At 38.5% G+C, this 12,007-nt stretch overlaps 1 protein-coding gene across 2 annotated transcripts in view; it reads right to left on the bottom strand.

The window, feature by feature from the left end:
- Positions 1-12,007, bottom strand: part of LOC126457836 (mucin-2-like) — a 103,152-nt gene that overhangs the window by 73,687 nt on the left and 17,458 nt on the right. The window contains exon 1 of one of the 2 annotated variants that reach the window (XM_050094467.1): positions 62-127. The exons of the other annotated variant lie outside the window; for it this stretch is intronic. Coding sequence (XP_049950424.1) covers positions 62-104 — 43 coding nt within the window. The 5' untranslated portion in view covers positions 105-127. Of the gene's footprint in view, positions 1-61; positions 128-12,007 lie in introns of those variants that run through there. 2 annotated transcript variants of the gene reach the window in all.

Genomic DNA, 12,007 nt, shown 5'->3' with positions numbered 1-12,007 from the left:
CAGTGTCTTCCTTTGAAGAGTGATGCTTTCCCATTGAACCAATAGGAACTGGAGCACTTACAATCTTCCAAACATTGTGAACAGTAAGTGAACACTGATGACATTGTTGCAGTCCATCAGCTGGAAACCTGTATCCAGCAGCTGGTCCATGTGGTAGCACAAAGTTCACTACAATATCGTTTAACTCATAAATGGTGTCTATAATCTCTGCAGTCCACCAGTCCAGTCATACACAGATGTCACAAACATCCCCCTTCTCAGGTTTTGAATCTGAATATTATCCTGCTGCCTCTGAGGTGTTGGCTGAATGAACGAAATTTATTCTTTCTTGCTCTTTAAAGTATGTGCAGTATGAGTTTGCCCATCACTTTGAGTCCAAAAATGTGTCTTCTGATTTCCTTTCATAGGAGTAGTTTGTTTGGACAATTCTTCTTTTATCTGTTCATGGAATTCTTCAATTTCCTCTTTGGGCAAAAGAACGAGGGCTGTGGATGTGTAAGATTTCAAAACTGTCATAAAATCCTCGGTATTCTGAATCACAGCTGTATTTGGTCTGGCAAGATTATGTGTTGTAGCATGGTGCTTCAGCATGCCTCCTACACCATCATAAGGCCGCTTCCCGTGACCAATAGCACTGTATACCCAGTCAGTTGGCACAACCAACTTACTCAATTCAAACAGCTGGTAATGATTTTTAAAATGACTAGGAGCACCATCAGAAATAATTATGATCTTCTCTGCCCCTGTCTGCAGTTGAAAAATTTTCTGCATTGTTAGCAAAGCATGTGCTGAGTCATGTCCTTTGTCATCACTTATAACTGCAACACTTGTGGCCTTGTTTTGAAAATATGTCACTCCTGTAAAAAATTGAAACCTGGTCATTACTCCAATGATACCCTTGTACTTCTTGTGGGAGAATTACAGACCAGGTCTCAGCAAAATCAGAGGGAAGCACTAAACATAGCTCTTCAGCCTGTACACACCCTTTCACTCCTGCAAAGTGTTGTTGTTGCAGGCAACAATTTTCTTAATTAGTTTATTTTCCTCCCATGTTGCATATGTAATTTCTGCAGGGTTACCTACCTCATATGTCTTCCAGGCCAAGTGTCTGTAAAGACAATTCTCCCTTTCCAGTGCAGTCTCCACGTTCTTGAAACAAACAAATGTCTCGCTTTACGTTACAGACTACTAATGACTTCAAAGCCCAACCGAGGTGCCATACGTCACATCCTTCAGTAAGTTCTTCAAAGTTACCACACAAAGTTCAAAATTCATGCATTACACACACAAACAGACATCTCTAGGTGGGTGTGGAACTACCCACATAGGTCATTGTGCATAAAATTTTGATCTTCCATTATGTGAAGTTGTATAGTTGCTCTTATAAATTGCAAAAGTTTATTTAATACTGCGAATCATGTACCTCATAATTTTCACAACTTCTTAACCTTCAACTGTTACAGTTGAAGTGTCTTTTTTGTTGGCACTCTGGTGAGAGCAGTCCCATTTATCTTCCAGATAAAATGACTACACTATTTGAACTTGAGCTGCTTGTTGTACAGGATGACCATAATAGGGATCTGGTCTTCCAAAGACTTCTTTTACAGACCTCACATTTCTTGATTTGTCTACCATGTACTTTGATACTGATGGAACATGTTTCAGAATTGTTTTCTTTGAAAATGTCTCTGGAATAATAGTTAAAACTTGCACCTTTTCACCATAGGATGCACAATATTCAGCAGTTGAATTTATATTTGTGAAAAATTCTTGGCAAAAGGTGCAAGAGTGTTTTGGTTCATTTTCTTCTGAAGATGAAATTTCTACTTTGAAGAGTGTGGTCAGTTTTGCTGTAGTGTATTTATCCATAGCTTTAGTAATTTCTCTGCACTTTCCTGATACATAGAGCTTAAGACTCGACTGCACTGACCACAGTTTCTTATCAGGACTAACACCAACCTCTGTAGTTGACTGATTCAGGGTATTTAATTCTTCCCCTATCAACTCAAAATCTGCATCATCTGCACAATGGGACACTTCACCTTGTTCTGATATTATCATTGTTGTTATTCCATCAAAACATTTAGAATACGAAAAGTCGTCACTGGAAACATCTTCACTTTCAAACACAGTCTTCAAATGAGAACACTTATTCCCAACCTGAACAAAGGCTGTTTTTTTTTGTTTGTCTTATATATCCCTCTTTTCTGGATATGCAAATAGTGAGCACACTTCACTCTCCTGTGGTCTCAGTCAGAAGACATTTCAAACAGTCATTTCACAAAACACACTGCAGCTGTGTTAACTGGCAAATTCCTCACGAAAACACAGAACTCACTGGATGGTCTCAGACTTCTGAGAAGTCTCTTCAGTAAGCAAATTAGCACTGAACAACTACAATACAGAAACCTGCAATGAACAACCATGACAAAGAAATTGACAAGAAACTACAACAAAGTGTAAGAAATATCTGCAATAATGAAAGTGAAAAGAAATAATTGCAACACAGAAATTAATAAGAAATAACAGCAACAAAGACAATAGAAATAAACATTGTATCAAGGAAATTAGTAAGAAACAACTTCAATGAAGACATACATTACCCTTGAAAGCTAAAAAAAATTATTTTTTAAAATAAAACCTGTCTGACTTAAAAGTGTGAGCTCTCCTTTTGAGGGAATATAGGACTACATGGCATTAATCAACAGAAAAGAAATCTAACTTTCCTGGATTGGCATTTTTGAAAAAAAAAATCTGTAAATTATAAAAAGAATCCAAAAGCCGACAGTACAAGAACTTTGACGAATATGTCCAAACAAAGGATACCATTGTAATCATAAAGCAATTATCTTTCAAATAAAAACCTCTAACAAAATATCTAGAACTGTTACAGAGATATAGCATTTTTAAAAAAAATTCCGAAATTCGCATCTACAAAATGGTGTTAGCAGTGTCATCTTTGGAGGCCTGTATCCTGGGGCAAGAATTTTTTTGGAGAAAACAAAAAATACAATTTCTTGCTTACTACTGAATTTTAACATATGCTAAATTCAATAACATCCGAGACTATGAAGGTAACCCCCCTGCCTGAAGTGATACGGATTATGCCAGCAGTTGATGGGGTAAATATTAGGGCTGTAAAATGGTTGGATAACAGAGGAGTATCTCTTGCGTGAACTTTTTAATCTGCTCTCCGTCTCACCATTGTACGATGTTTTGACCAAAAAGATGAGCAGGAGACTGATGTCACTTGTCCTAGAACTCATAAAAAAAATCATGGAGTGAGTATACCTTCTAGATGGTCTCATCAGCTAAGGCCTAGGAAATTTTATTTGAGATTTTTCTGTCACTTCATCGATATAACTATTGTCAATGGTTGGCTTCTCTTCCAACAAGACTGCAAAAGTAATGACATTCCTATGGATTCCTATTGGAATCTAGTACTCAGAGGAATAGATATACGGCGCTTAATTTATACTAGTGGCTAGCTCATACGTTAGTGTTCACACATGGTAAAAGTAACTCCACTAAACTGCAGATTTAGCGTTGTTGATCACGAAGGGAAATGCTGCATCTTTAGAAATTACAATTTATCTCGGTTTTTCTTAGTTGTCTCACTGTCCGCAGGACATTATGCCAGTTCCTTGGCGCGGCTGCGTTTTCAGCGCTGATCTGCAGTTAAGATGGATACGAGCTTTTATACATCCTGCGCCGAAACAATATCTTCTGTCTTTTTCTGCTCCTTTCCCATACTGCCTTTATCACGTTGCAGAAAAGCCGATAAAAAGCCCCTGGGGCACAGATTCCACAGCCGATTCCTAACACAACAAACACAACTACACATGATGCCAGTCATTCGTCTCTAATTAGCGTTAGGACGCCCTCGCCCTTTTACGCATGGAATCACAACAGGTCAACAGCAGTTTACCATTTCTCTGTGGAAAAAGAGAATCCATGGCTTGCTGATTCTGCATTAGGTTTTACACTCTGAAGAACACAACCATGCTATATTGTAGGTGAGTAGGCCTACATCTATACGTAAACCCAAACACATCAATCGAAAAAGAAAATTCGACTTTTCCGCTAGAAGAGAGGGAAAAAGTATCCAGAATTGGGATTGCTCTACGTCTATGGCTGCAAATCAACACCCCATGTAGGCACAGAGCTACGATTTGCGTTACAGTTGGTATGCCTGCACAATAATTTGACAAACTCGAGAGAGAAGGTTTAGCTTGGCGCAGTCCTAGCCTACTAAAAGCTGATTTTGCCGGCCAATCAGAGAATGATTTTTTGAGGTTCCTCACTTTCATATAGTCATGTATTGGCCCTGAGCCACACTAACTAACTACAGAAAATGCAGATTTCAAAATACATTTTATTCCATTGCAATTGTACCAGCCGACACTAAAGACATATAGATTTTGAAAGTAATGCAAAAAATCCGTTAATGTGAACAGATGTGAAGTTTTATAAGAAAACAAAATGTTGCACTTGGCATCAGAGTTGAGCAAACCTTTTTAAAGTTTATGTACTATTTCTCCACTTCTAGAAACAATAATGCAGTATTGTTGTTGGCTTCCAGCAGGATATCATTCTGACTTTTTTCCAATTTCAGGCCGCGCGGGGTAGCACCGCGGTCTGAGGGGGCCTTGTCACGGCCCGCGCGGCTCCCCCCGTCGGAGGTTCGAGTCCTTCCTCGGGCACGGGTGTGTGTGTGTGTGTGTTGTCCTCAGCGTACGTTAGTATAAGTTAGATTAAGTAGTGCGTAAGCTTAGGGACCGATGACCTCAGCGGTTTGGTCCCATAAGATCTTACCACAAATTTCCAGAAATTTTTTTTACTATTTCAGTTTTTAATTTTCTGTTTCAACCTAACATCATGGGGACATCCATAAATAATTTTTTGTGAATTTTTTTCTAGTTTTATTTCATAGGTCGCTGGATACCCTGAATTTAATCATATGAGGATATAAATTCAGGTAGGCGAATCAAACAAGTGACATCCAAATTAATGTTAATAATAGTAAAACATGTACTTTGCATATGCTATTGAAAAATGCTTAACATTTAGCTACCAAAGTAACCGACTTTAATAATTCTAAACAGATAACCATCACTCTTTTGACGTACCGTATGTTTTCTGTACTTCCTGTAAAATTTAGTTCTTGGTGCACGAGGCGTACAGGTATTCAGATTCATCGAATCAGTTACATCAAGACTAGCAAGTTTTGAATCTTGCCCCTCCTGGAAACATTTCTGCGGAGGCCCATGTCTATGATATGAGTGATTTCCCACTATTTTACTGGCCGCTCATCCAATACAATATTACAGAGTATGTTAATTAGCCCTTTGTCAGTGCCTACGTTACGGTAATCTCCTGTGCACAGAATTCCGGACGAATCTTTTTAGCACCTATCTCGAAATAATAACTGACAAAATTTCCGTCCGTAAATGGCCGGCAACTTTTTTCTATAACGGGAGATATTTCGAAACTTATTTGTGTTGCATTTACTGAATCTTCAACAGATTTAGTGAATATAGATTGCTGACAGGTTACTTCTCGTTTCAACGGTGTATGAAGTGCTGGCAATTCTGAAAATGGAGACTTTCGTAGTGTCTCTTTGTGGAACGGCTGCAACAGTTTTGCAAATAAGGCGAACGATATTATTCAGCGACTGTGCAAAAAAAAGAAAGGTTTTTCCTTCCAGCTACCCTGAAGCTGCCGCGTTTGCAGTGCTTGTAGGCCCTAATGCACCTCTGACTCCTCGACGCATATGAACATGCCCTGTATTTTAAATGATGATTGGGCGAGTGTAGTAGTGATTTTGAAATCCTGTGAGGTTACACGACCATTCCCTGAGATATTAGAGGGTAGATTTTAACTGTCATAAGGGTGACTGATTCATTCCCAAGCATTTTCATCAAAAGGTTTCATTTCATCATTTCATTTTTTAATATTTTATCTTTTGGGTGACATAAAATCTTTAAACATTGAGGTTGCGTGTTTGAATGGGTACAGTTTGTAAGCGTGACTCTTTATGTGTTATCAACCATACATGCATCCACAGATTTTAAATTTTTTCAGAGAAGCTGGTTCCTGCTCTTTTTTAGTAACTGGTTAGCACAATTTTGGAGGTTTTGTCTTATAACTGCATCTTTCGTCGAAAATTATTTTATCGTGAATGTCGTAGTTTTGTTTCAGCCAATGTATAAGAAAGATTTTACTAGTATTTTTTTAAACTCATGCGTCCAATAACATTTGATGGCACTTATGAGCTAGATGTTGAGCGCTCCAAACCACACCAACAATTACAACAACGTTGTGTTTCCTACTTTGTATGCCTTTATCCATTCTAAAATTAATATTAGATCTTCTACAAGTACGGAGAATGAATCTGAGCAACAATGTCTATGAAGAGGAAAAAATGTTCGGCGCAAAAATTGATTATAAAATTTTCTTACGTTAATTCGATCAATAATTGTAAGGTTCACACAAATACATGTAGAAATTTTCGCTTATCTTGGTCACAAAAAGCTGAACGAACTATTTAGGAAGTCGCTGGAAATTCTATTGACGACTAAATTATGTCTACCTGCAGACCGGCGTGCCGCTCTTGTCGCTGCGACTGCGTTGTTGCACAAGTGTGCAAGTTTAAAAGCATCGAACAGTGAGACTAGTTACAAGAATCAACGCCGTGACAACCAGCTGATAATTGTTGGGCTGCATGTGGCCTGAAACAACCGGGTTTGGGTTACATTGGTTTTCTTCCTTGCCAGTTTAACCCGAAACCGCTCAAAAAAGCCAGTTTCTAAAATAACCGATTTTCGCTTTTTTATTCCTATTATTTCCTGTGATGAACCTCGAAATCGAACAAAAAATGAAAAATTTTGACTCTCAGTTTCAAGATACATAGAATAAAAATATTAAATAGGCAAATAAAAGAAACCTTAGTCCGTCCCCCGTTCGCTGCGCATCTCGAAAAGCGATAAGTAGTTGAATACTACAAAAAACCACCAATATTCTCCTACTGATTCTAATTTTTTGAAACACTGTTCAAAAATCACTTAGTAACTGGGGATCATACCATTGTTTGGACATTATGAATAGTCAGTGTTAAAGTGTGAAAACTAAGGCTGAAGAACTCTTTTCTTCGTGTTAGTCTGCCCGTTTTCAAGGACTACAAGCCCATAAAGGCGTATTACGTTGACACGGCAGAAGTTCAGCCACTTTCTATTCTTATTGTTTACTATGAATGAAATACTGGGTTTTTAATTTATTACTGTTGTCACAATTTTGCAATACTACAGATGTCGGCGCGACGAAAGCGAGAAACTGCTGTATAGACCAGGTGCACTGCATGTACACGTGTACCTAATACCACGACACGCGGCAACAGGGACATTGTTTCAGCAATGCACTACCAATTTTTATTATATGTGTTTGCCTGTCGCGATATTTCCGGTGTTTTATCGGTTATCAGTAAAGAAATGAATAAAACACCTGTTAGAGTCGAGACGAAACGTACACCGAAAAATACCCGTTACTGAGAGCTAAAATACCAGTGTCGGCTTTAACCGATTGGTTATTACCATTCGTAATCTGCGTGCCCTTGCTCCAGTGTAAGTGTGACTTATCAGAGAAGCAGCGGCAAGTAGATACCGTCGAGTCTAGATCTCGTATTATCTTCTTCTATAATTTCAGTTTTTATGCAAGACATCTGAAGTATACTATATGAGAGGAAGGCAAAACCCTTTGAATTTCGTTCCCCCATCCAGTATTACAAGATGGATTGTATGAGTGATTTTGCGTAACTCCATTTTTTCATTCGATGTTGGGGCGGGGGGGGGGGGGGGGGGGAGTGCGGGAGGTTGTTTTTTTACGGGTTTTCCTGAACTTTTCTCCGACCTTTTAATCAGTGTCTCGACGAGCATTTGTTCAGTGGTTGGCAGAGAGTTCATCGACAGAATGTTCTAAAAAGTCCACCTTAGTTAACTGCCGCCTAATTTTTCTTTTTATATCTTTAACCCATTACTTTATATGAAACAGTATACTATGTAATTTCCAAATGCTTCTTGATGATGGTTTCCTAATGTCTTGTAATGAGCCTTCCGCGGTAGGAATGCCGTTCCTCGTCCACTCTTGAATGTAAATTTATTGACTATCTGCACGGTACTGTTGTATTGATTAAACAAACCGCTTACAGATAGGGCTGTTATCGTCGATATTACTGGATGAACCACAACAAAGCAGCAGTCAGAAAGCGATGTGAATAGTTCTCTGAATTCAGTGTGTTCCGTTAAGTTATAGCTTTCTAAAGCTCTAATGAGCGTTTCTCGTTAGACGTATTAACTTCCAAGTCATGTTGCCTTTCGGAGTTCACAGTTTTGTGGAGAGATCTTGTTTTTTCCGCTGTTTAGTTAGTCACAACTGCATTTGCACATTTTTTCTTAATAACGGCGTTTAATCAGTCCTTCTGCTGTAACTATTATACTACAGTGTATCATGCCATCTGCATTTCTGTTTGTAGGGAATGCAACTGGAATAATTTGCTGCAATTCTGCCTGTCACGAAGCTCTCAGTCCAGTCGTTAGCCTGGTTAACCATCCCACACAAAAGTATTTTCTTCAACAGGTGTGGAGTTGATAGTAAATCAAAAGCTTGTCCGAAGTCTACAGACGCCAATTGTTTCAGACTAAAAATCCATGGTACCTAGAATATCATGTATGACGAGCGCGAGCTATGTTCGCAAGGTCGATGTTTTCGGAATCATGTTGGTTGCCTCGCAGAATATCACTGTTTTAGATAGGCCTCATGTTTGAATTCAGAACTTGTTGTAGAACTCTACTACAAATAGAGGTGAGTGATTTATAACGGTAACTTTGTGTAAATTTATGCTGCGTTATTCCGTTAATGGGGGTAATTTGTGTTTTCTTTTTCAGCCAATGGAACATTTCCCCGTTGCAAGGATCTGCGGGAAATTGTCATACAGCGTGACATAACTCACTTGCAAACACTGAGTAATATTCCGTTGAGTAATATTCCGTTGAAGCCTGGGACATAGTTATGTAACGGCTACTTTATTTTCTTTTGAACATTCCTAACTACATTCTATTTACCACCAAAGTTTGCTGTGGTGCGGTAATTGAATACTGGAAACATTTCTTAATTTTAATTTGTGAAGGAACATTTCAAAACAGAATTCAGCACTTCGGGTTTCAATTTGTTATTGTCTGTTTCACTCTCTTGTCAGCAAATGTCTGACCTTCTTTTGCCACGCTGTGCCTTAACATACGACCAGTACTTCTTAGAGAGTTTTGAGAGAGATCATGTGACACTGTTTTGTCACAGCAGGCTTCATGCACTGTCCTGATAGCCAAGCGTACTTTGATTGACATCTGCCTATCAGAGCCACCGGCAAACACGAGGATGAGGCTGAAGGTGTTTGGAGCGCCTTGACTCTTTGTTTACATTCCACAGCTAATTCTTAATGTTTTGCGAGTTGATTGCCTTGTAATTTTTTCGAGATATTCTAATAGTTTGTTAATGATCATTATTTAAAGATCTTTATGTGCACCGAAAAACATTTTCAGGTTATGTTTTTTTACAGTTCTTAATCGTCATTAACGCCAAAAAATGTCAAGATCGACTCGGAAATGCATTTTGTGAAGAAGCTCCTTCTCAAGCAACAATTTATATTTGATACTGCGAATTCAAAAGAGAATGGGTTTATCTTAGTGATGAATTTTGTGAAGGGCACACAGGAACTGAAGTTGCTGATCAAATATTGCAGCTGTTCAGGCAATGCCCAAAAGAGATCGACAGATATCAAAGGAATTTATTCGGTAGAAACTTGACTTTGATAAGAGTCAAATTCAAAACATTTTACATCAACACGACAGCTAGATATGAGGAAATTTTGTTGTCGATGGATTCCACATAAACTGATCCCACTAAGAAACAACAACGCACTGACTGGTGCAGAGGAACTGGAAACTTCTGATGTAGCTTAAAACTGGAGACGAATCTTGTATTCATTGTTCTAATCCTGAGAAGAAAAGTCAATCAGCTCAGTGGGTCAGAATCTATGCAGAAGTTCGACGAATTCGCAGTGACGGTAAGGAGATTGCTGTTAATTTCTTTAAGTGGGCCATCATTTTTTAAATGATACTCAAACGTCTGTTTATTGCAAATTATTGAAAAAGTTAATGGAAAACAAATCTCATGACAATGTGTCATTGCACTCAACAAAACCTAACAACTGGGTATCTGGATGCTCTAAAGTTCAGCACCATACATCACTGACCGAGAACTTTTTTGTTTTCAAAAATTAAAGATAAAATGCATAGGATAACTTTTATGAGATGAAGCAGTGAAACATTACAAAAGTGTGGTTTCTGAAGTACTTCAGGAAGAGAGGCATCATTGCTTTCAGGATTGGTTTCATCGAATGGAAAAACGTTCTGATGTTAAAGGGAAATATTTTTAAAAACAATAAAATCTTTCGAATTTTTTAAAAACTAATTCTTCTTATATTTTGTAAAAATCTTCAGTGTTGTCCTCATAATCGGTTCTCATAGATGTCTGTCCATTCGCTTTACTGTATTCGCGTGGTCTGTGAGTCCTACATCTATACTGTTCAAACTACTGTGGAATGTGTAGGGGAGGGTACATCCTACAACTCTAGCTGTATGACCCGAGCCTCGAGGAGGACCGTCGCATATAATTCTCTTTGTCACTGGAGACAATGTCGCTCCAGTTTATAAACTGATGTCGAAGACCGGTGTGTATGCTATTACTGGACACATAAATCCATATGGCTGTCTCTACCTAAAGTTTACACGATTCCGGGAACTACATTACACAGATGGACTGGTATTCTTTGTGAGAAGAAGCAGTCAGTGGGAAGTAATAGAAAGAAGTTTTTGATACTTCAATCCAGAGTCGAAACCGAACAGTTCTTCGCCCTTTCATCATAAGAATCAAGAACATCAGTAAAAAAAATTGTTTTTACAGAGTTCATGAGCACTCTTCCTCTAGGCATCATCTTGCTATGTCAAACACAGCTGCACTTCTGTACGTGAAATCTTGACTCAAACGGAAGCGGTTTTGTACATAACTGTGTGGAACCAAGAATGTGCACATGTGCTGATTTACTCGTATTTGTTGTGTACATATCCCTGAGCGGCTCTTAAATTGACATCTTTCTGCCATGCCCATTTCCTTCACCAGACGTCAAGGTAAGAAATACCTACTGAAAAGAAAGTGATTCCATGTTCTAGTAACTTGGAAGAGAGCATGGTGTTGAAACTTGGATAACATTAAAAGGATCAGTCGACGGAATGAGATGTTTCTCGACTCTCAGAAAGTGGTAGATTCGCCACACACTGCCTTAAAGGGAAAAAGACATAAAAAGGAATCCAAAGTTTTGTACCTCACTAAATAGAACCCTAATGCAAGCATTTTATTCCATCACTCAACACAAATAACATCCAGTGCAAATAATGCGTTGGAAGATACGAGCCTGTCTGAGCTACTGGGAGTATTTAAAGTACAAAAATGTTTACAAAGCGATTGTGAGAATCTACTTATTGTATTATTTAAGCTTTTGGCATTTACAGTAAGTTTAAATGCAATCAACCTAACAGAGACGATAACACTAGAATGTTCTGCCGAAGTAATGTTGACCTTATAATCTGAAAATCTGTGAAAATTTACTAACAAAAAGTCACGGACAAGCTACCAAAACGCTACTCAGAACATTTCTCGCTTCGTACGAGGTATTGTTTACAGGTTTCCAAGTTTTGGTTTAAATTTCCTCGACTGTATGTAATGTCAAACTGATTTTCAAATGGGGGATAGAAAATGTCATGGGGAGCCAAGACCGTTAAACATCGTCGTTGGAGCGCAAGTGTCATCCTATTTTCAGCCAAGCTAATCGGCACATTGGCAACCGCATTCGAGTATGGTTTGTCGTAGGAAAGTTTTGAGACACTTTCTCCACATATTC

This window comes from Schistocerca serialis, chromosome 2 (assembly GCF_023864345.2).
Source record: "Schistocerca serialis cubense isolate TAMUIC-IGC-003099 chromosome 2, iqSchSeri2.2, whole genome shotgun sequence".
NCBI lineage: Eukaryota > Metazoa > Arthropoda > Insecta > Orthoptera > Acrididae > Schistocerca > Schistocerca serialis.
Note: the sequence above shows the minus strand (reverse complement) of the source record. Positions and strands in the feature narration are given on the sequence as shown.